The sequence below is a fragment of the Colletotrichum spaethianum genome, assembly GCF_022836535.1.
Source record: "Colletotrichum spaethianum MAFF 239500 DNA, contig21, whole genome shotgun sequence".
NCBI classification, from domain to species: domain Eukaryota; kingdom Fungi; phylum Ascomycota; class Sordariomycetes; order Glomerellales; family Glomerellaceae; genus Colletotrichum; species Colletotrichum spaethianum.
This window is the reverse complement of record NW_026054791.1, coordinates 590,252-613,539: the sequence shown is the minus strand read 5'-3', so window position 1 is coordinate 613,539 and position 23,288 is coordinate 590,252. Positions and strand designations below refer to the sequence as shown.

Genomic DNA, 23,288 nt, shown 5'->3' with positions numbered 1-23,288 from the left:
TGTTTCGGGGTGAACGATGGAGCAGAGTATTAGCGCAATACTATTTGCCGTTGACATGTCATGTTACGTTTTGCAGTTGATGCGATTATCCGAGAAAGATTTAGCCGTCTCGCCGACATCCGGTCACAGTTGTAAGAGACCGGGCTGTATGCGAGTTTTTGCCTTACTCGCAATGATCTGCTTTCTCTACTCTTCCCTCTCGGATAGACATTCGCCAACCCGGTTGGTCTTTCGGCTATGAACTCGGATACGACGGGCGTCCTGCATCATTAGGAACCGGCCTTGACAGCCTATTCTCCTGCCCCCTTGTTTTACCGGGTGAGAGGGCGGGTCCCCCACATGCACCTTCGTTCGATGGTATTCTTGTGCTGATGGCAACCTTGGTCGGGGATGAATGATCGCTCAGCTCGCATAGACAGCAGGAGGTTGGGCGAACGGCCTGCCTGCCTGGCCTAGGCCCGCGCTGAGTCTGCGCTCAGCAAGGTCCTTGAGCTCCCAAGGGACCTACGGCCATCTTGTACGTCTCCAAACCAACGATGCCCCATTGCTCGGGATGGTTTCTACAGGCCCAAGGCGGCCTTGGGGTCGGGCCCAGGCCCAGCTCGCGGCACGCCGACGTGTCGCGCACCACCTTTGTCGGCGGGTTACGATGTGTTGACAGGCGAATATATTTGGGAACCCGGACGAGGAAAGGGAGACAGAGGCCGCCACTGGTTATACTGCAGTAGCATTGCCGCTTGCTGTCCTGGTGATGGGCCAGTGATCAAGGAAGGGGTCTCTTGTGGTGGACCTCACCGACACGTGTGATATCGTGGTAAAAGGAGGTCGAAAACTTGAGACTGTTCTTTTCGTAGATGTAGTTTGGACCGTAGTCGGGTAGGGTGCTCCGTGGCCTGTGCAAGAAGGAGAAACGGCGGTGCTGTTGACGGGAATTAGCTGCTACCATCCACTCAACATTGCTGGGCATCGATTCTTTGGTGTCGAATGTCAGGTGGTTCTGTTTTTTGCAGCAAACATGTTGAAGTTAGACTAATAATGATCAGACATTATGACAACTTCCGTCGGGGTCATATAGGGAAGCGTGGCAGGGTTCTACTTGCTCCAAGGCACATCAACTACCAGTATCCCCCTGGAAGAATGCGAAGACTTCTTACTCCACCTGGAGTATAGTAAAGCAGAATAACTAATAGTTCTCCCAACCTATGTAATTCAGTTTACATGTGAGGTTCGAAATGGTTTGGTTGGGCTGAACCTAGCTCCCTCCCCGTGATGCATTTGCAACCACAACAACACCGAAACCGACTCACTGTTCGACTCAAAACTACTCTGTAGAAGATTTTTAGCAGTGCTCGTATGGAGAAAGCGTTATTCTGGGAGGGGATCTCTGTAACGACGTGGCTGGTTGCAAGGACACCACACTTTGGGCGGCAATCTTCAGAATATAGGCATCATTGCCACCTCTTTCTATCACATACGACCATACCCATTGGAAAACTCGGGATCCCGTCCGCTCTCCCATAGATAAGCCAATGAGGGCCGGATTAGTAGTTGGGTCGGTGACGACCAGCGAATACCTGGTGTTGTATGTTTTTTTTTAAAGTTTTAGTGATGATGGCGAAGAGTTTTGTTCAGGCGTTATGTACGCGAAGCTCGACTACATCGACGCCGCTGATATAAAACCGAAAACGTCAGGCCAGAGCACTAATACTCATCTCTTCCTCTTTTCGTTTTCTTTCCATTGCCGTGTTCTTTCTTTTAGTTCCGTCCCCGTAGCCCCATAGACCTAACCGCACGTAGTCTCCACCATCGACTCCATGCCCTCATAGTACACTAGGCGTTTTCATAGCTTGGCTCTCTGTGCCTCAGTTGCCGCCGTCTCTCTCCAGAAAGAGGTTCGGCTTGGACATGTGTTCAAAAAAGTGTCGCGTTTTGTAAGAGTTCCAGATTCATCCCCCCCAGTGCGGGCGCTGCGATCAAGGAGCCCACACACTAAGAACAGGCTTCCGTTCGCAGTGGCTTCTACAACAGCAGAATGAGCCATGTTCTCCTGACCAGGACTTGCGGCGAGGCCAGACACTTCCGAGAGTATCTTGACAAATCAAGGGTTTCTGCCACGCAGCACGGCGTACAGGTGAGAGAGATTGGGCCCCTTGCGTTGGGTGTTACCCTTCTCATGGACACTTTCCGGCCAATGGGATGTATCTCATACACCTGCCAGGCTGAAGAGGTATATAGAATTGGGGTTATTGTCACATGCCGCAGCCAGTCTATTATACCGGTAGTGGGAAAAGCTGAGGCAGCTTTCAAGTACCGCAAATTCGCCTTTTGCGGTGCTGGTTCAAAGGACCGGCCGGTGTCGCGCTTTTTTCGACGCTGTTTCCAACCCGATGTCTCCATCATGTATACAGACATACTTACTCGAACATGCAGAATCGGCTCGCCCATGTTGGTCTTCAGCCACTTAATGACAACGAGGAGGCATTGATGCGGGAGAGTATCACGTAGTACGACCCCTTACTCAGACCCAAAGATCGCTTGCTTATACGCAGGTGGTGTGTTGCCAGGGCCCTGATGCCGCAATCCTAGGAGGCCGTTGTGTGGCTGGGAGATATACTGTAGCCATCCTCCATCCTCATCAATTCGCCGTACCGCATAAACGCGATAGCCCACTCGGTGAAGCCGGAAAGTCCATACTGACTGCTCAGCCTAGGTGTGCGTTGTTCTGGTTGCTGCCTGCCCAAGGAACCGAAAACGTCTCAGCCGAGGAAGGGCTGCTGACAACTCCTTTGAGCCTTAGTTGCCTCGGGGACGTTTGATTGTTAATACAGATTCAAATCGGGTTGGGGAAACACGCCGTCAACACGGTCATTGGAAGTCACTCGATCCTGCAACAGGGGCCCAAGAGAGAATGGAAAACTAGAGGATGGGCATTGCTATGCTAGGCCTATGTAGCCGCGAAGAAGCTCACAGGCCAAAACGTCCTCTCTTTAGGAATGGAGACGGTGCAAGCCCACTTGCGGACACTGGTGCCCAGAGTGCTACTTGCTGTTGCCCTTACCACCCTTGCCGCCCTTGCTGCCGCCGGTGCAGCCATTAGTAGAGTTAGGAGCCATTGTAGAACTTGAGGTTTCGTGGAAGTAGTAGTGCTAGGCGAGTGAAGTAAAAGTGTAGCTTGTATCGTGGCGTGTTTGCGTGTTCTGATTTCTGTTGATGCTGTTGGCGCAGAGAAGCCCTTTATATACAAATGCTGGTTAGTTCAGTGACAGCTAGAGTCGAGTGAGCCTCAGAGGTGAATTGACGGTCTCGAGGCTGTAAATCAAAAGAGTGACATCCGTTGTATGGATAAGCTAGGAACCCCACAGCTTCCAGACTCCTATCTTCGGGCCGGCCAAAACTTAGCAGGGTATCACTTCGGACGTGCTTGCGCACTTTGCGTTTGTCTTCAGGGCTCTATTCGGGATATCTCGACGTGACTTTTGGGGTGGTCTATGATCATAAAAACCGACACGAACTCCATTACCAGCCGCCTTATTTTCCCATTTAGTCCTCATCCCAGTTGGGGTTGGGACCAGGAGGCTTGGGGCCACCGGCCCGGCGAGCCACAATAATCTGATCGACTGACAATACAGTTCGGGCCGCCTCGGTAGCGAGCTTGATGGCCCAGGACTTGGAGACCAGCAGGTCCAGAATGCCCTCCTCGCGGGCGTCCAGGGTACCAGAGCCATCGTCGTTCTAACATTGTCAGCGTCGTAGCCTTGAAAATACGGATGCGCAACCCTTACCTCGATATCAACACCGGTGGCCCAGTCGTCTTTCTTGTGGTGGGCCATGTACAATCTGCTCAGAACCTCTGTGGCGTCGAGGCCGGCACTCTCGGCAATGGTTCTGGGGATGACCTCAAAGGCCTCGCCGTACTTTCGGATGGCATATTGCGACAGGCCGGGGGTCTTCTCGCCGAGGGCGTTCAGCCTCTCGACGAGCTGGATCTCAGTGGCACCCGCACCGGGCACAAGGCGAGGGTCTCTGGTGATGGCCTTGACGACGTTAACACCGTCGTCGACGGCGCGCTCGACGTCGTCCAGGTGGTTCTGGGTGGCTCCTCTCAGCACCAGAGTCGCTGTTCTTGTGGCCTCGTTCTCTTGTCTGAATACGGTAACACGGTCTCCGCCGATCTCGAGGGTCTCGACGACATCGATGGATCCCATCTCGTCCGGCATGGGTGCACCTAACCGAGCAAGGGGAGTAGCTCCGACAACTCTGCAGATTCTGCGCAGCTCGAACTTGCTGAGAATCTTGATGACAAGGATGCCGAATCTGTTGAGGTAGTGGAGAGCCAGCTCGCCCACCGTGGAGCCAGCAACAACCACTCTGATACCGACATCGTAGAGCTCCTTGATGGCAGCCTCGAGGTGCGACTCCTCGCCCTTGGTGAAGTCCATCATCTCCTTGGCGTTGTGCAGGAGGACGGTGCCCTTGGTCTCGGTCTGGCTGGTGTCGATGGGGCAGGAGAAGACTCCCACCTTGGCGCGCTGCGCCTTCTTGATCGAACCATCGGGCTCCTTGGGGAAGACCATACCCTTGACCACGCGGCTTTGCTCCAGAGCACCACCCATGATCTTGACTACTCTGATGTTATCGACGTTGAAACCGGCAGGGTTCTTGGGCAGCACCGCCAGGACAGCCTCGGCGACGAGGTCAGCCAGGAAGTCCTCGCTGCCGTTTTGCTTGCTGGCGACAACAGTGCGGATGGCCTTGCTGAGCTCCTCCTGAGAACGAATATCCTCCACCTTGTCGACGGAGAGCTCGTCGAGAGTCTCAAGAGCGAACTTCTGTGCCCGCTCGTAACCAGTAACGATATCTGACGTCTTCAAGCCCATACGCAGCAGGTCCTCAGCCTTCTTCAGCAGCTCACCGGCAAGAACGATGACCAGGTTGGTGGCGTCGCCCATCTCCGCCTCTTGCTGTTGACTGGCCATAACTAGGAGCTTGGCAGCCGGGTGGACGACATCGAGTTCTCTGAGGATGGTAGCAGCGTCTGAGGTAAGAATCATCTTCTGCAGGTGGTTGATGACAATCTTGTTGCGGCCGTAGGGACCCAGCGACGTCTGAACGGTCGAGGAGATGGCCCTGCAGGCGTCGATGTTGCGCAGAACGGCTCCATCTTCGGAATCGTAGCTGGTGCGAGGGGTCAGTCGGTGACCGACAGCAAGGCGGGGGGGGGGGGGGAGCTTCAGATAGGAGGGGGGGGGACTCACTTGTTGTACCCCTGCTTGAACAGGTTTGCGTTCGGCGCGTTGGGGATGTTGAGAGACATGATGAACCGACGACCTGGTATGCTTTGGATATCAGGGCGATTTCAGTCGTGAGGCTCAAAAACAACAGCGTAGAAGTACCCTGTGTGTTGATGATGTGGTTGCAAGAGCTCCTCTTCATCTAGGCCTCAAAAAAAAGTCTGGGTGCAGGTGCGGGAGCGTACTGCTGCAGCCTTGGTGGGTTGGCATCAAAGATGACCAATCACGACGCCGCAGGCGTGCCATTGTTCCGATCCGGCGCATCTGGTGCATTCTAAAAATTTGGGGGTGGTTCCAGCGCCTGTCTCCCAGACGGAACACTGGACCCCCTGCGATTCCAGGTTCCTTGCTGTCCCGGAGTGTGTGAGAGACAGCAGCTGCCAGCCTCGCATTTCCCAGCTGGCGCGGTCCAGGTTGCTTGTTGGTTTCCTGACGACAATCGCCCGTCTCTCTCGTTCTCGGCAGGCTCTCACCACCCAATTCCTTCCTCCAATTACCAGATCCACGTCGCAATCAAACCTCAACTTAATCTGCCTTCCTCGGGCGCGCCCTGCATCATCAGACTCCTCGCGATAGATACGTAATGGCTCCGCAATCCGGTACGTTTGTGACTCCCTTGAAATCAAACCACCTACCACCCTCCCAGAGCTCCGCTTGACATCCGCCGCGAACCCCATCTCGTCGCAACTCGTTCCCCTACCTTTTCCGAAAAAAGCCAATTCTTGTTCCCTCTCCCACACGAACTACCCCAGATCACCCGCACAATGCCTCCCAAGAAGATCATTCGAGCTAATCCCCCCGCGATCGACCTCTCAGCGATCCCGCCCTCCCTACCTCCCTCTGTCGAAGAGGCCTACCGGAGAAAATGCGTCCAGCTCAAGCAGCGCACCGGCGAGGTCGAGGAGGAAAACGACGCGACTCGCATCCGTCTCGCCCGGATCCGACGACAGATTGAGAAGCTGCGGATGGAGAGAGCCTTTTTGCTGGAGCAGCTGGCCAAGAGAACAAGCACCAACGTGGAGGATTCAGACGGCAGCCCGAGCCCGCCACCGACTGTAGGCCCTCCGCCAAGCCCACCTCGACGACAAAGCAGGTTGCTGACACCATCTCAGCCGCAAGAAAAGCCTCTGCGTACGAAGCGCGGTCACCGCAAGCCCTCGGTCCTCGCCGAGATCGACTCCGCCGCCAAGGCCAACTCCAGGCCGCTCAGCCAGACCGCCGCGACCATCTCGCCCAGCTCCGAAACCTTCTCCCATACCCAGGGCGGCGACACTCAGGCGTCGGGGCGCACCAACGGTGTCGCGAAACCGCCCAAGCGCCCCGGCAACGCGTTCGAGCTGTACTGCGCCGACACGCGGCCGGCTCTCGAGGAGAAGAGCAAGGACGACGCCGACGTCAACGTCGACGAAGAGCTCGCCCGCGGCTGGAAAGACCTGCCAGATGGCGAGAAGGCGGAGTTCCAGACGCGCTCCGAGGAGGAGATGGCCAAGTACCAGAAGGACAAGGATGCCTTCGCAGCCAAGAGCAAGAGCGCCGAGCCCAAGGATGAGGAGGAGCGTGAGAAGTCACCAGAGGCGGCGCCTGCGGCATCACAAGACGAAGATGTAGAAATGGCCAATTACGACACCGAGGAGCAACCGGAGGACACTCCGGCTGCCGACGACAAGGACGACAAGGCGGACGACTGATACGGCTCGGCGCATGCCGCGTGTTAGGACAGGTTCAGGCGTTGGGGCGGCTTTGCGATTAGAGACTTCCTTGTTTATTTGTACAATACGAGACACCATAATCGACGCCTGGGAATGGAGGCATTGTAGCCGATTGATTACACCCTTTTCTGCGTGGATACTCTGCGCCGTGAAGCTCGTTCTCTATTGCATCACATGATGGAACTCCCGGGTGTTCTGTGTGCCCTGATTTTGAATTACCTCCGATCGCTAAGCCTTTTCCCGCCCGTGATGAATCGCTGCCAAAAGACTACCCTAATCCATGCATACAGTACATGTTACTAATCCGATGCATACAAATCCACCACAATGTTGATGGCTGCGACGACAATCTCGGCCGCAATGAGTACAATTACTGCGCGTTTCGTTAGTCAAGCCTCGCGGCCATTTGTGAAGGAATAACTCACCAATCCACTCCAGCTTCTCTCCGTGTCCGTGGCTGAGCTGATCCTTGAGTACGGCCAGCAGGTCTGCAATGACGTCCAGACGTTCGTTCAGAAGACCGACACGCTGGTCCATCTCCAGGTAGCTCCGGACCGCCTGATACACCGGCTCCAGCTGAGGCTCGACCCAGAATAGCTCTGGGGTGTCAAGAACCGAACCGTTGAGATGGATATTGATGCGGAGGATGAAGAGCTCGCCGATCTGCATGTTAATTTGCGTCCGACTGAGGGCGATCTTGCCTGTCAGCGCGATCTGCGTAGGGATGTCTTTGCATGTGTCGACCGTTGAAGCAATCAATTCTTCGAATAGAGACGTCTGACACTGTTAGTAACTGTAGCGATGGCGGGCCACGTCCTCTGTTTCTTACCTTGACACTCTGTGCTAATGCATGAGAGATGGCCAGCTTGGTCATGTAGTTTCGCTTGTCTCGCAGCGTGATGAAGTCGTTGTAGATACGCGCTTGGTACTCCCGCGTGTAGTAGAAGTTAAAATGCTCTGTCTCGACATCGTCCGCCGACAACTTTTCCGTCTCGAACTTGGCAATCTCCTTCAGGAACCTCTGCTCCTGAGCCAGGGTCATGCCCCATATCACGACGACTCCGTAGTCGAAGAGGAACACTTCGGGGGTGTGGATCTTGGTGTCAAAGTCTGGATTGGTCTCGATGAGGGCGTGCTCCTCACTACCTCCGTCAAAGCCGTCAACAAAACCAGAATCGTGTCGGCCTTCTGACTGGAGGTCGATGAGGTTGTCCCGAGCGAAGCCGTTGTCTGAGACATCACCCGTCGAGTGCCGCCTCTCGTATGCCTGCACCGGGTCAGGCTGGGCGCCTACTCTACGATCGTGCCTGTTCTCGACGGTCTTGTTGTAGTCGTATGCCGAGTAGATGCACTCGTCGATCAGCTTGGGGCTGGCGCCCCTCGACTTTCCTCGGCCCTTGAGGAAACGCATCAGCCCCTCCATTTGGTACTTGTTCGCGGTGCAATACGCCGTCACCCTCGGCAACCGGTCGCGGTCCGCCTTGCCCAGGCGTGCGGCATCTCTACGCGCCGTGGGGTCCTTGATTCGCGTATACTGCGAGTAGACGTCCCTGCCGCTCTCCTCGTCGGGGCTCTCCTCGTTGAGCTCGGGGTTGGGCAACAGCTTGAGCTTCTGCGCGTTCTTCGTGCTTCGCTGCGGACCGATCTTGGGCACCATCTGGGGCGGTATGTGGCTGGGCACTGCTCCATGGCTGTTTCTCCTACGCAGCTTGTTGTTGATAGAGGCCAGCGCAGAGCTCTGTCCAGGACTGGTCGACAGACTGTTGCCGTGGCCCGTTTTGGGCCGCTGGAAGTCCGGCTCGGGCTCTATCGTCTTGGAGACAGGATTCGGGTTGAAAGTGACGGTGCGCGACGATTTCGGGCGGGCTTCCGTCGTTGGAAGCAGTGGCGTGTTTTCGGTGGCCGAGGCCGAGCCGGCTGTTGTTGTCTGATCCATTATGAAAGGCTTTCTTCTTTTTCTTCTCTTTCGGCTCAGGGGGTATCACAAAATAGGAAAGCAGCTCGGAAACTTCGTATGGCTCGGATGACGGAAGAAAATATCGTCGACCGTGTTATTGCATATCGCAACGGATTAGAATTTTGGTGGTCCTTTCCCTTAGCTTGACGGTGTCCGGAGAAGGGTCATTGCAGCGTGTGTGGACGTGGGAGCGACCGATGTTTGCTGGGTCCGGGACGTGTGCTGGATTTGCACCATGTCTGATGACGTCCTCAGTTTTCACGAATTGGGGGAGCCTCCCAGGGCTTGGCTCGCTGTGGGCTTCTAATTCTGCGGGGAAAGCTGCTTTCGGTGCGCTAATTACCCGGCTATAGCCAAACGCTGCTCGGTTGTGTCGGTCCAGCGCGCCGGCGACACTCCACTGTGGGAACATTGGGATGCATCTCACCTACCAACTGGGAATTATAGCTGCAAGTGCCATGCAATTAAGGACGCGAAAACCCCTGGATTATCGTCAAGCTCCCCCAGCTATATTCATGTTGCATTCTGCGCTCCCTAAGCGTGTTGCATTGACAGCTATGGCTTTTGCTTGTGCGACCTGGCAACTAACTCTGTTCGACTCACAGGAGTTCATGGCCAAAATCAACTCCCGCGTTCAGGTAGAGTTGGTGTCCATCTCTCATGACAAACTACAGAACACGAACTAAATACCGTTGTTTAAACCCAAGACGTTCTCATTACTACTATGCATTAGTCCAGGCCGCGTCGCTAATTCTCAATAATCTTTGACTCAAAATGGAAGCCGGCTCCCTGCAGCCGGTCGATGAAGGGTTGTCCCAGGCACGATGGAGTGAAGACGCCGCCAGGCAGGTCGACGTCCTCTTCCAAAAGCGTCGAAGCAGCTTGGGCCAACAGAACGGCCGTTACTTTCCCCCCAGTCAGCAGTTTGTCATAAAACACATCACGAGGACAAACTCACAGTAGTACATGCTGCCATTGTACCACGCACGGCAGAATGCCTTGGGATACCCGGTCTTGGACTCCTTGTCCGGAATGGCAATGCCACGATACTCAATCTCATCCCTCTTGGATGATTCCTTGTCTGGTCCTTCGCCAGGTTGGTAGACAAATTGCTTGACCAACTTTCGAAACGGCGCAAAAGTTGCAAGCAACAAGCCAAAGAACGCCAGACCCCAGTGAATGGCGATTCCTCGGAGGTACCCCTTGGCTCTCATGTACTCGTGGAACGAGAAGTTGGGTCCGTAGGACTGCTTCTCCCGCGAAGGCAGCGTTGCCAAGAGACCCCAGGTTCTTTGGACGATAGGCGTGTCCGTCATCCCAGCAATGGATGTGGTCATTAGTCCCAGATTCGGGACGTTTCGCAATCCCACCAACTTGGTGAGCAGGGACGTCTGCGGTTGAACCTTGTTGCGGTTCGGAACGGGCGAGAGAGCGTATGGCTTGTGCTGTGCCCTCACTTGTGAGATGGTGAATGACTCAAACAGGCCGAGAACCGTCGCCAGGGTACCGCCAGATGGAGCTGAACTATCGCAAGATTCGGCATTAGAGCGTCGTTCTCTCAATGTTTCACCAGCCAGGTGAACGGCGAATGTGATAACCTACTCCAGTTGATGGATGGAGACCGTCACGGCGCCCGTCTTGGCCGAAAGCTTTTCGCGGACCTGCTTTGCCAGCGCCCAAGTGACAAGGTCAGGCGGTGCCGACTCGATTCCAATCTGCGGAAACATCATCGCACCCGTCTCCTGCGCGACACCCTCGTATTTGTTGATCATCGTGCCGGTCCAGGGGGTCTCGCCGGTGACATCCAGGTAATGCGTGCCATTCTCGGCGCAAGCTCTGAATGCATGTTCGCCATACTGCGCATAAGGGCCGACGGTGGTGATGAGGATGTACGTTTTCTTGGCGAGTGCCTCAAGGTCCTTGTCGTTGACGCTGCATATTTCGATTGCTGCAAGTAGTGGTCAGCATTCTCGACGTTGAACTAGTCGGCCGCCAAGCCCGCATGAAGGATCCGACCCCTCATCCATCCGTCACCACTTCACGATCTGTACACGCAGGCTCTCGACCTTCTTTCGAGGTCCGTGCTGGCAGCTCCCATGAACAGCGGGAGCTGGAGCTGAAAAGCGGGAGGCGGCCATTTGGCCTGGGAACATCTGGTGGGAATCAGACACTTGTCTGGTCTTGATGCGCGAACTCCTGTTACTCACCCGGCTGCAATCTGTCTGGACCCAGCTTCTTGCACTCGGCAACAAGATGGCGAAGTTTCGACTCTGATCGGCCTGCAGCAGCCCATTTCAGGTTGGTCGGCAGGTGTGTCGTGATGTGTTCTGCTACGAACGTCCCCGTGTACCCTAAGAGTATCGTTAGCATTGAGGTCTGCCTCGTTCGACTGCAAACATGTCGACTTATACGCACCAGTAGCACCAAAGACGACCAAGTCGTACTGACGACCATGCTGTTTGAAAGACATGTTTTTCCTCACAGATTAAATAAAACAGAAGTAAAGTCGTTTTTTGAAAACTTAAGACCAGTTTTCAGTTTTTGGAGGATGAGGAGAAGAAACACGCAGGTGCAGTAGTCAAGTTGTAAAAGTCTCAGACAACTGCTTCGCATGCCAAACTCAGGCGCGGCCAGCCACCTTTTACATCTTCCAAGGCGCCGCGAAAAGTGGCACCCGATGTCCGGCCATTCTACAGATTGTTTGCGCGGAAAGGTCCACGTTTCGCGGTCCATTGGTGACACAATCCATGATGCGGCCGTTGAGAGCGCAAACTTTGTGATGCGACAAGCGGCGATATCAACGCTTCAAGGCATCTCGCCCGCGCTGTTTGGCGCCAGAGCGCTTTCGTGACGAGCACCCGGTCGCTGTGCTTTCCAATTACGGCCTAGAAGGGCCGAGCGGGCAGCTGTGACGCCGATCTCCCGGGCCTGACTTGACTCGGAGGCGTTACCTCTGTTTGAGCACTCGCTCCGATGCGACTTTGCTGGCAATGCAATTTTCAGTCAGGTGGAAGGTCACGTGGCGACCGCTCTTTCCTTTCCAAGACCTTCCAGTTGCGTCAGGACTCAGGGCAGGCGCGAACCCCACAAACAGCGGCTTTTTCAGCGAATGGTCCGTGCTTCTTTCCACACGCACACAGAGCCGGCCCTGAAATTCCACCACCATCACAAAAACTTTTATTGAGCAACCGCCCTGGGAGGAAACATCACCACTCGTCGCACTTCAAGTCAACGAACCCGTTCCCCCAACACATCGACAAAATGGCCAAGCGCACGAAGGTTCGTAATACTCTGCACCTGTTCCACGGAGGACTGGCTTCATCAACTTGCCCGTCATGGTTCGAAACTCCCCTACCCCGCGATCGACTCCTCGTCACGACTTCCCTCTCGTTGGCGACAATGGCAGGCGAAGTGTGACTTGCGTTGGGGTTGAGCGGTGAGGCAATGAGATAGGTCGCCCACGCAGTAGAGTCGACCTTCCAACGAGCTGAGAACAAGAGAGACGAGCGAACGAGTTCTGGCGCCGAGTTCAACGACCACATACGATTTCAGGGCACCACGGCCATGCTACCATACCTTCCTCAAGCCATGTAATGCATTAGGATTGTTGAGTTCCTCTGCAGACAAACTCGGCATCGGCAACCTGGTGCTCTTTGTAACTCGACACCGCTAGCCAACACCCGAACGCTCTTCTCTCTTCGCTCTCGGACACGTCGTTAAGACAATGGAGGCTCACCACTGCTGGGCGGTCGCTTGACCGGACTCTTGATGAAGCCAGGACTTATGCTCTTCCGCGTCCAGGCCACAGATGACTAACAACCTTATAGAAGGTCGGAGTGACCGGCAAGTACGGTACCAGATACGGTGCTTCCCTGCGTAAGCAGGTCAAGAAGATGGAAATCTCCCAGCACGCCACCTACACCTGCACGTTCTGCGGAAAGCCTACCGTCAAGCGCCACTCCACCGGTATCTGGAACTGCAAGGGCTGCAAGAAGACCGTTGCTGGCGGTGCCTACACTGTTTCGTACGTGCACACCCGATCATGACTTGAAGGAGCACGAACAACAAGGCTAACCAGAACACAGCACCCCCGCTGCCGCTGCCATGCGCTCTACTCTCCGTCGCCTGAGGGAGATTGCTGAGGTTTAAAGGATGGGTTACGGATTGGTGGACGACTTCTGATTTGCATTTCGGGCGGGTGTATGGGAAAACCGGATATCATGCCTACATCCTGACGACGGCCACAACGGAACGGGTCTTCGGTCAGCTGCCAGAGGGACCATTTGGTCAGCAATGAAAAGAACTTGACGTACAACAACGTCCCCTCCCGATCGCTTCGTTCTGAGATGTGCCACCTACATGCCCAGACAAGTCACTCCGTGAAGTGGTGAACCGAACAGCTTATTGAGGTCATTTGGAGGGACTGTGGAGTTGGCTAGCAGGGACAAGAGTCACCGGTCCCGTTATGTAACCGCGTGGCCGAAGCTCGAAGCAGCCCACCTAACAGAGAATTGCACTACTTGTCACAAGAGGCATCCACAAGGCTACACCCGTGAATTACGAAATCGATGCCGAGTCATCTCCAGTCAGACCAGGCCAGGGGAAGACCCACCGGGTGCCTGAGTTGACTTGCCTTCAATGGCGGATGTCCCAACAAGGTTCTCACGCGAGGCTTCCTATGACCTATCTCCTCGAGGGCTGGTTGAAACCACCGTACCTATAGAGTGTTCGTCGAAACAAGCGAATGTGTGCGCGGCAGGCGATGGGATGCCACGTTGGTTCAGAACTTGAGTCATCCAGGTACTCTAGGCTTGCAAGACGCGGATGCTGCTGGGGTCAGGCGGCCAATGAGGGGTCCCGGCCGTCACGGTGAAAAGGATGACGGATTCGTACCATGTAAGTCGGTGAGTTTTGTATTTCACCTCGTCCCTGTTCTTAATAGAGAGCACGGCGCGTTGAGACACAAAACGACGAACAGCTGAAATCCCCTAGTAAGCACATCTGGTTGGGGACCTTGCTCTGCCTGCGGGATTTCGCCGCCACAAAACGAATTGAAGAATACCGACTTCACATGGGTATAAGACGCTGCATCCGCCGAAATTACCAGCCATTTTTGCACCCTATCCTCCCCTAGTTAATTAACGGGGAAAGTAATTGCAGCCGGGACGAGCGGCCGTCGACCACATCAACTCGCTCGGGCACACCAAGGAAGAGACGGACTCTACCTAGCTTGGGTCGCAACCTGACGCAGGCCAGGCCCGTCAACCAGCCCGCCAACCAATCTTGTCGGCCTCGGAGAAACGAGGGGCGTGAAGGTCTCACGTGTACCTTGCTTTACCGATACAGCAGCCTTAGTCCCTTTTGCCCTTTCCTTTCCCTGGCACTGGCTGCTCGGCCAGACTCCCGTGATGCGAGCAACTCCATTTTTGGAATCGGAGACGGCACTGATTACACCGCCGACCTGACCCCATTCCAGCGGCCGAATCTTCGCACTCTGCGCCCCGGCTTCCCCTCTTCAGCCATCGGATTCCGCCCTCGAATGGGGTTTCCCGCCGTTGTGCATTCTCGTTCTCGTCCTCCTACATTCCCATCGCCCCTTATCGTCCACCGGGTTGACGTTACCGCCTTTGCGTGTCGACCCGGAACACCACCTCGCCTCAAAGCAGTTGTGGGTTCTAGCACCTGACAAGAGTGTCCGACGTAAACAGCTTCTTCCCACTTGGCTCTCAGTCAAAAGACGATTCGACACAAGACGCGCTACCAAATCTCACACGGCAACGACATCTTACGCTCGCTCACCTGGCCTAAAGGTACCTGACTGACTGACGTCGCACGAGCCAACACATTGATTGAGTGTTTGACTCGCCCACTTACCACCTTCCCCCTTCCCACCCTCTCCCCGCGACACGGCTCGCCCATCTCAGTCGCTCCGTACCTACCTACCTTGTTAGAGGGTGGCCGAGGGACAAGAGGGGCGCAAAACAGCTAGGAACCGTGAGGAGAAGGCCGGCAAACGCAAACTCGACGCAACGCAACCACGCAAGCTACCCAGTCGAGGTCTGGGCTCTATCGCCAAGTCAGGTACGTATCCCTTCGATTTCCCTACCACCTACCTTGTCCGAACGAGGAGCCGCCGAGGAGGACCAGCATCAACAGCAACATCCTTTAACGAGTGTATTGTCCCCAAAGAACCTTGGCTCTGTCTACTTGAGGAGGGGGGCGCTGAGATGCTCCTGCTGGGGGGGTTGACCTGCATCGATCCTTAAGGGTTTGTGCTCCTGCAGCGGCCCTAGTGGGCTAGTCTGGTCCGTCTCGGTGCCTCGACTTGCCTCCTCCGATCACAAATATGTGCCAGGCACTTTGGTGTTTGCTGGTTGGACTCTGAGACTGGAGGTGTGGTGCAGGTGTTGAATGTCCATGGGCCAGCAGGTCCCCTGTCACCCTGCCCAGCCCAGTGGGCCACGGTCTGCGAGGTGCAAGGAGCGTGGCGCACCGCTGCATCAGCTGGCCGTTGATTGGCCCCAGTTGAGACCAGCTGCAGGCGTGCGTCAAGCTCGCAAAAACCCGCTTCGGGGCTTGGGTTCCTCCAAACCTTCCCTCTTACAATTCCAGTCCCGTCGAGTTCCCTGACAGCCCTTAGCACTCTCTGCACTCTAGCACTCTAGCACCTGGCAGCAGCACCTAGCAGCCTGCACCCAGCACCCAGCACCCAGCAGCACCGACGAAGCGCTTTTCCCCTCAGGCTCTCTCTCTCTCTCTCGCCTCTCTCCCTCCTTCTCTCGCCTCACACAAGCACCACGAGCGGAAGTGCGAATTTCCTTCAAACCTCTCTCCACACTGGCCGTTTGTTTTGTCTGATTTTCCATTTGATTTTCTGCTCGTCTTGCCTCCGTTTGGCTTCTCTGCTCAGCAAGCGGCGAGATATCCCCGAATCGCCCCGGCTGACATCCGTTTCCCGCCAGAAACGCAGACCATACTGGACTCGCCTACCCACCTTCCACTTTTCTCCCCCTTCCTACTCTTCAGCAACTGCCCAGTTGTAGTGCGTTCGTGCACCCAACTCTCTTGCCGCCTTAGCACCACCACAGAAGGGCCCTCGACTTGACACCCTTTTTTTTACTACCGCCCACGACCAACAACAAGGCAGCAGACGCTGTAAACAAAAGCACGGCAATCACGAGAAGACGATTGTGAACCCTTGTGCACTCCAAGGGCCATCCTTTGGCTATCCTCCACGACCATTTTTTATGAATTCATCACTCCGGAAGCGATATTACCACTGTTGCCACAATGACTGAACCGGATCAGTGCATCATATGCCTGGAGTCGCTGCAGCACCCCTCGTCGCAGCCAGACAGTGCAAACGGGGCGGGACCAGCAGCAACCGCAACAAAACAGGCAGTCTACCGTACCATCGACTCAGACATCGAAATCCTTGAGGAGTCAGAGTCCAACTTCATTGCCACTCTCGTTGGCTGTAACCATGTTGTTCACGATCAGTGCATCAGGAGTTGGGCCAAGAACTCAAACACTTGCCCCATCTGCCGAACGCCTTTCAATGAGGTCAGTCTATCATCTGAGCTCAACGGTACGTATCGAAACATCCCTCCTCCCCCCCCACGACACTACAGCAACAGTAGAAACTAACACCTTTGGAAACACCAGGCCCTCCCGTCGATTCGTACGCTGTTCAGGACAAGAAGCAAGAGCAGGAGTTCGATATTCACAGGTGGCTTGAGGAGAACCCTGAAGACGAAGCCTCAGAGCCAAGTCCCGCCTGCCCCATTTGCGAGTCTTCAGACCACGAAGAGGTGCTGCTCCTCTGTGACGGTTGCAATGCCGCCTACCACACACACTGCATAGGCCTATCTGGCGTGCCACAAACCGAGTATTGGTACTGCTTCGAGTGTGCCGACAACAACAACAACAACAACGACACGGGTCGGTCCAGCTCGAGTGAGACTTCGGATGTCGAAGTGCAGCCGCAGCCTATTACACAGGCTGCTCGCTCAGCAGCCAACCGGCGAAATGTGGTTGCACGACGAGGCTTCTTGCGTACCCAGTTGCAAGCCAGGAACGCCAGGCGCGAGGCGAGATCTCTCGAGTGGCAAGGCGCATGGGACCGGATCGCGAGCCGCATCTACGACGCTACTGACATTGATCTCGACAATCACGAAGACGAAGATCTTTTCCAGGGTTTCCGCCGAGCCCAGGCGCAGAGAGAGCAGATCCGCGAGATCCAAGAGCAGGACGACTGGCAACAGCGCATGAACATCGCCAGCCGCCTAGGCGCCAGAGATATTTTTGCACAAAACATCCGCCCGACCGTGGGTCATCGCCTGGATGGCGCGCCGGTCGAGCCAGTCCCCCAGCCCGCTCCACCTCCTCCAGAAACGAGAGAGGAACAGCAGGCCTGGGGAGCCCTCGAGAGGGCTCGCGAGGCCGAGACAACCCCCAACACCCGCAAGCGAAAGGCGAGATCCGTCACGGCTTCCCCTCAGGAGCCTGCCCAAGAGCCCGAGCGCAAGCTCAAGCGACCTCGTACCCGCCGATTGCCTCTGCAGGGAGAAGCTTCTGGGTCCGCTTCTGCCTCAGCTTCTGGCTCTGCATCGGGCTCTGGGTCAGGAGCCGGCCCTGTCGCTGCGTCCGCCTCAGCTTCCACTTCTGCATCTGCGGTCACATCATCGCCAGCGCCCACAACCGTATTGGCCTCGAGGCCTCAGACGAACGGCGCGACCCAACGTGCCCAGTCTCCGACCAGTACCGAGCCTGGTCCATCGTTCCTGTCGTCGCTACTTAAGGAGGTGGAAATGAGCACTCCGTCGGACGACGAGACGGTGCGGAATTATTTCGGCACTCGTTCTGGTGTCGACCCCTCGTCACCGGTGACATCCCCCTCACCATCATCACGCAACTCTCCACGAGCGCTATCCCTCACACCGCCACCACACCCCCGCCCTAGTTCGCCTACTTTGTCTCTGAGCTCCTATGTGGAACCGAGGTTCCCCAAGGCCAACTACTCGCCCACTCGAAACACAGGAGACAGCAGCGACTCCGACAGTCGTTCGACTGGGGCCGAAATTCGCCAGCCTCGACCACAGCGGCCGAATCGTCAGCGCCCCAACTTTTCTAGGTCGCAGGATTCTTCTCCCACGCGACCGGCGGCCATCCCCTTCGAAACCAAGGAGAGAATCAGCGGCATCGTCCGGGCCGCCCTCAAGCCTCATTGGCGCGCACAAGAGCTCACCTCGGAACAGTACGCAACCATCAACCGAGATGTCTCTCGAAAGCTATACGAAGGCCTTCGCGATCCCCAAACCTTGGACGAAGACGCCAAGAAAGCATGGGAGAAGATCGCTTCCAAGGAGGTGGCCCGTGCAGTGGAGGAACTGAAGGCTTAATCGGCAGCACAAACGGTATGGCGTTTTTTTGGTGTTTGGCAGCGAACCAAGCGGTTTGATACCCGACACTCCAACTAGGGGAGGCTTCTTTGAATTTTTCGGCAATGGATTATCTCTCTGAATAGGGAAGACGCATTTGTAACTATGTGGGCTCGAGCGGCTCGAATAGCGAGTATTCTCTCGGCACCATATCGTGGAGAGGCTCGAAGTACAGCCGAAAACGAACCTTCTTCTGTAGATAGACGACGACACGACGAATGGACATAACGACTCTTCAAATCATACTGCGGAAACCGTGGCATCGAACAGTGACTGTTTCTGCAACGGCAATCAGTAGCATCAAGTTGCGCCCTAGAAAAGAACGCCGGGAGGCCTGGGATTATGATGTCACTGTGGAATGCTGGGCATTCTCTCGATCGTCGTGGCGCAGCAGAAGCCAGTCGACGATCAATCAGCGGTGAAATCGCTGAATGTGTTTGCAGTAACTATCTAACAGTATAACCCAGTAAGAAATGCAGGTGCTGCTAGCGAAAAAAGACTGCTGTTTACTCTGGGCACCGGATAAATGATCAGGACGTTCTGGAGGCGGAACAGGTCTTGACGATAAGGAAATGGTGCCGTAGTGAGAAAAAAGAAGAAGAAAACTAAACCAGGCTGGCCGTCCGAAAGATGATAAAGGCTCTGCTCCGAGTGCCCCGCTGCTTACATGATGTGATTCCACTGGCGCTTCTCAGGCGTCAAGTTGACCCGGCGCCTGTCGGATCCGCTTCGACTCTGTGCTTCTGCACGGTGCACCGCGCCAGCTGTGTTAGGTAAGCAACGCCAGACCATAACGGTACGTACCCCGGCCGAGCTTTGCAGCAAAAAAGTTCAATCCGTCCTGGAGATCTCGACTGAGGTGTCAATGAGGAGACCCAGTACACCTAGCTATTCAACATGACGGCCCCCAGCAGAGGCGCATTCGCCGCTCTCGGGCGCATACGACGTAAGATTCTCGTTTCTGCTGTGTCACCAAGCAATTGACTAACTGATGCGGACAGCTATCCCTAGAATCTGCCGACAATGCGCGAGGGTCCAGATCCGAGCTCCAGCTCCCTCGCGAGCGTACTCGGGCGCCGCCGCCGCCGCCTCGACGACGACTGACCCGACGAAGACGACGACCACGGTCCCTCCCCCGAACGTCAGCATCCCTCCCGAGCCCAAGCCGGCAGGCCAGACGGGTCCCAACTACCACATCAAAGCCGGCGTGATCCTGACGCGGGCGCCGCTCCTCACGCGGCCCCTGACGTCGTTCGAGCAGGCGTACTTCTTCTACCAGAAGCGGCTCAACGAGCGGCTGTCGCTGCCCTTCATCACCTCCGTCTACTTCAAGCCCGACACCCCGGCGCTCATCGACTGGAACATGAAGGTCAAGGACCGCCAGGGCACTGTGGCCAAGGAGCTGGGGGTCTACAACGGCAAGGCGTCGCGGGCGTGGGACGACGAGCTGACGGTCGGCGACGGGCTGAGCAGCCACGAAACGACAGTCGACCTGTTGTTGAAGGACTCTGTTATGCGCGTGAGCGACGACGCCGAGATCATCCCCGAGGAGGACCGGGCGCCGCCCGAAGCCCTCGCTCCGCGGGTGTCGGAGGCGGACCGCAAGCGCGACACGACGAGGCTGGACCGCGCCATGGACCGCACTCTGTACCTGGTCGTCAAGAAGCAGCTCAAGGACGGCGCCAAGTGGGAGTTCCCCTCGGCGGGAATGTCTACGGAGGAGAACCTTCACGAGGTGAGTGTGGTTGTTCCGCCCTGCTACGGCGCGGAGGGATACGGTTTAAACAGAAAAGGCGTACTGACTGGAGGACGTAGGCTGCGCAGAGAATCCTCGACGAGACGGCGGGCGTCAACATGAACACGTGGATGGTCGGCCGTGTGCCGGTTGCGGCCTACGTGAAGAAGCCGGCGACCACCCAGGCCGATGCGGCGGCGGCCAGGGGACAGAAGACGTTCTTCCTCAAGGGCCGCATCATGGCGGGCCAGGCGGATTTGTCGGCCAACAAGCACCAGTACAACGAGTTCAAGTGGCTGACGCGGGAGGAGCTCCAGGAGGTTCTGGAGCCCGATTATTACCGTAGTGTAAGAAACATGATGGCGGACCGGTAAAGGCGGGCGGGGACGGATTTCGTCCTTTGACTGTCCCGGCTACGTCCGATCAAGGGCGGGAGTGCGGGAGGACGAAAGCAAAAAAGGGTGTAACGCTGTTGTATCATAGATAAACTGTACAATCAAATCTTCACTGTATGCCGTTGGCCGGTCTGGGCTCGACGGTCTTGCTTTTGGCTCTGGTTGCTCTTGGTCCCATTGAGTATTGGAGGTGATCAAGGTCGTGGTCATTATGACCAACGTGTGCGGTAAACCAGGCACGCTGGCATCACGGCTCCGCTTGGGGTTCTCTTGTTCATCTGTCTCTGCTATCTGATCAAGCAGGACGGTGTCGGTCCAGCATTCACCCTACATCGGGTTCATGACAGCGGGTCGAGACTATACTACCGCCTATATGGATATAGAGACGAACAGTGACGTCGGAGACTCACATAGCGTCTTCTTCACCCCACTGGATGCTTATTTTCTTCAATTACCGGGCCTACTGGGCTCTCTCAGACACCCACCTAATATTTAACATCGACCTCGGGTTAACCGAAGCAGCGTCTGTAGAAGGTAATTTTTACGTCAATAAGGGAAGTTATCCTCGTCCGCCTCTCATACTACCTCCTCTCGCCTCGAAAACGACCTCACCCACACTTCTATCCCATCCTCTCACGACCACTTGTATGCCAAGGTCGACTCGTTCCTTTCACGACAGTCCGTGAAGCAACACCTGGGTCCGGCAAAAGTGTCCTTGGGTTTTCATTTGGGTGATGGTGGTAGATGCTCGCCCTGTGTTGTTCTGTGGACGTATAGCAAGTGGTTGTGCCCCATCGGTGTGAGCGTGGGCATGCTCCTGTAGGCGAGGTGTCGCAACCGCATTCCTCCCTGACGCGTCAATTGTGTTCTTATTTCTTTATTTTACTCGAGATGGTGTTTTGATAAACCCCTTGAGCTAAGAATGACACTTACGCCTCATATAGAGGCTGTTTGTAGTGTATGGATTCCCTCTACTCCTGTCTTCCTGTCCGTCCTCATTTGTCTCCATTCATCAATGACTGGCTGGAGAAGTCTGACATGATTGCAAGTGCTCCCTAGCCGAGTCTCGCATTGTCTTTGTTACAATGGTACCCGTTTATCGGTCTCCGACCTGAAGTCAGGCAACAACAACAACCGTTTTCAGAAACCCACGGATATTAATATACTCAACCCCCTTCAGGCAGCAAGAAGCGGACCAGTTTCTACCTTCGGGTCGTCTGCAGAAAGGCCCAAGTTCTCGTTCCGCACATGAGGTGACGCATTTGGAACCACAGTGCCACCGTGGTCATCTAACCAGCAGATAACGAAGAAGTGATGAATGTTGGTTTTCTGTCAGTAGGTGACTTAGGTAGAGCTGTAACAGCTAACAACTCTTAGAAACACAAGTCCCCACAGAATCGGCTTGCGACCTCGCTGGTCAAGTGTTCGGTTGAGTAGCCCATGTGAAGAACATTATCAGAGACTGATGACTGCATTGAGGGATCCGACTGGTCATTAAAGCGCTTGCGGTTGGGGACTTTGCGGAACTGATTGATGCGGATTGTGTCGTTGACGCAACGTCCGTCTGCCCAGACGATGCGCGAGAATTCTGCCGGAAAGTACGCCAGGCGCTCCAGTCAACGTCGCCAACACACTCTTGGGGTCATCAGCGGACGACAACTATGATACCGAGAACGAGATTTTAGATAGCGAGGGGCATAATGAAGCTGCTACGTTCCAAATACATGGCAACTGGTGTTCTGATCCTCGCCTCGCATCTAGCCTCACGGGGCAGGCTACTTCTATCGGTGACTGGCCTTTAAATGCACCAGAACCTCCAGGACTCCATAAACCTGGACAGAAGATCGAATTGTCTATTCAGTGGGGCTCTTTGTATAGTCAAAACGAAGACCACGCCAGTGACGGCTGCGAACATGATAAGTCAACTGACTGGGGAAGAGGTGTCTCCAAGCGAGGACAGGCTGTCTGCAGATAGCCTCAGTAAAAATGTGGCAGATGCCTTCAAGATGACCGAGGATCAACTGAAGAAATCACGGCCTGTCATTGTCGGGCATAACCACTTCATGGACTTGTTGTTTCTTCCTGTACAATCCTTTCACAGATAATCTACCTGACACATTGGACGACTTCTTAGCGAAGATTCGCGGGCTGTTTTCCGATATCATGAATATAAAACTGTTGGCAACAAAGAACCAAGCGATCGAAGGTGAAGACCTCTGACCGGGTCTTTACAGCAGATTCAGCGAATGAAATGCAATGCCGCAAATCAGTTGACACACGGCGTATGGCTATGGTCGCAATGGAACAGCTCATCAAGCCGGGGTCGAAGTGAGTTGCCGTTGGACTACAGGCCGGGTGGTCCCGACTAACACGCACAGATTACATGACCGCGACTGGCTTTCTTCGATTGGCCTGCAAGTTAGCCCATGAGAACCTAACCGGCGACAGCGATAAGAAAGCTGGCTGGGGGCTACTGAAGAAACTCTACAATAGAGAGTATTTGTCGGCCACCGGGCGCGATCCCAACCACTCCGGGGGCCCGAGAATCTCCAGCCCGAGTTGGTCGGAGGCGTCGGGTGCCGACGATACGAGAGTTAACCAACCCGAATGGGGCGATATCGCATTTGACTTGATCCGAAATACAATCCGGATTACACCACAAAAGACAATCTGCCTTGAGGATTGAGGCTCGGCGATTTGTGGAGCATGAGCTTTGCAGGACGCGGGAGCGCCCAAAAAAATTTGTGCTAGCATATGGAAA

General features: G+C 55.4%; 7 protein-coding genes and 1 non-coding gene across 8 annotated transcripts; 5 read left to right on the top strand and 3 right to left on the bottom strand.

The window, feature by feature from the left end:
• The first annotated feature begins 1,471 nt into the window (after positions 1-1,471).
• Positions 1,472-1,587, top strand: ColSpa_rRNA_029. The gene has a single exon (XR_007414260.1). It is a non-coding gene; the product is annotated as a 5S ribosomal RNA (ribosomal RNA).
• A 1,953-nt stretch (positions 1,588-3,540) lies between these two features.
• On the bottom strand, positions 3,541-5,314 carry ColSpa_08130 (putative tartrate dehydrogenase/decarboxylase TtuC'; the record flags this gene model as incomplete). Its single annotated transcript, XM_049274342.1, has 3 exons — positions 3,541-3,732; positions 3,783-5,175; positions 5,256-5,314. The coding sequence occupies 3 exons, from the start codon at positions 5,312-5,314 to the stop codon at positions 3,541-3,543; spliced, it is 1,644 nt and encodes a 547-aa protein (XP_049130299.1).
• Positions 5,315-6,055: 741 nt separating this feature from the next.
• ColSpa_08129 (uncharacterized protein) lies at positions 6,056-6,979 on the top strand (the record flags this gene model as incomplete). Its single annotated transcript, XM_049274341.1, has 2 exons — positions 6,056-6,346; positions 6,404-6,979. 2 exons carry the CDS (start codon positions 6,056-6,058, stop codon positions 6,977-6,979), a joined length of 867 nt encoding a protein of 288 aa, XP_049130298.1.
• A 320-nt stretch (positions 6,980-7,299) lies between these two features.
• ColSpa_08128 (Sad1-interacting factor 3) lies at positions 7,300-8,936 on the bottom strand (the record flags this gene model as incomplete). The annotated part of the gene is made up of 3 exons (XM_049274340.1): positions 7,300-7,373; positions 7,426-7,783; positions 7,830-8,936. The coding sequence occupies 3 exons, from the start codon at positions 8,934-8,936 to the stop codon at positions 7,300-7,302; spliced, it is 1,539 nt and encodes a 512-aa protein (XP_049130297.1).
• Positions 8,937-9,704: 768 nt separating this feature from the next.
• ColSpa_08127 (putative trans-sulfuration enzyme) lies at positions 9,705-11,427 on the bottom strand (the record flags this gene model as incomplete). Its single annotated transcript, XM_049274339.1, has 5 exons — positions 9,705-9,862; positions 9,916-10,481; positions 10,560-10,905; positions 11,165-11,308; positions 11,373-11,427. The coding sequence occupies 5 exons, from the start codon at positions 11,425-11,427 to the stop codon at positions 9,705-9,707; spliced, it is 1,269 nt and encodes a 422-aa protein (XP_049130296.1).
• Positions 11,428-12,850: 1,423 nt separating this feature from the next.
• ColSpa_08126 (60S ribosomal protein L43) lies at positions 12,851-13,106 on the top strand (the record flags this gene model as incomplete). The annotated part of the gene is made up of 2 exons (XM_049274338.1): positions 12,851-12,981; positions 13,043-13,106. 2 exons carry the CDS (start codon positions 12,851-12,853, stop codon positions 13,104-13,106), a joined length of 195 nt encoding a protein of 64 aa, XP_049130295.1.
• A 3,141-nt stretch (positions 13,107-16,247) lies between these two features.
• Positions 16,248-18,358, top strand: ColSpa_08125 (PHD and RING finger domain-containing protein; the record flags this gene model as incomplete). Its single annotated transcript, XM_049274337.1, has 2 exons — positions 16,248-16,545; positions 16,623-18,358. The coding sequence occupies 2 exons, from the start codon at positions 16,248-16,250 to the stop codon at positions 18,356-18,358; spliced, it is 2,034 nt and encodes a 677-aa protein (XP_049130294.1).
• A 936-nt stretch (positions 18,359-19,294) lies between these two features.
• Positions 19,295-20,506, top strand: ColSpa_08124 (54S ribosomal protein L17, mitochondrial; the record flags this gene model as incomplete). Its single annotated transcript, XM_049274336.1, has 3 exons — positions 19,295-19,343; positions 19,450-20,132; positions 20,222-20,506. The coding sequence occupies 3 exons, from the start codon at positions 19,295-19,297 to the stop codon at positions 20,504-20,506; spliced, it is 1,017 nt and encodes a 338-aa protein (XP_049130293.1).
• Between the last annotated feature and the right edge of the window lie 2,782 nt (positions 20,507-23,288).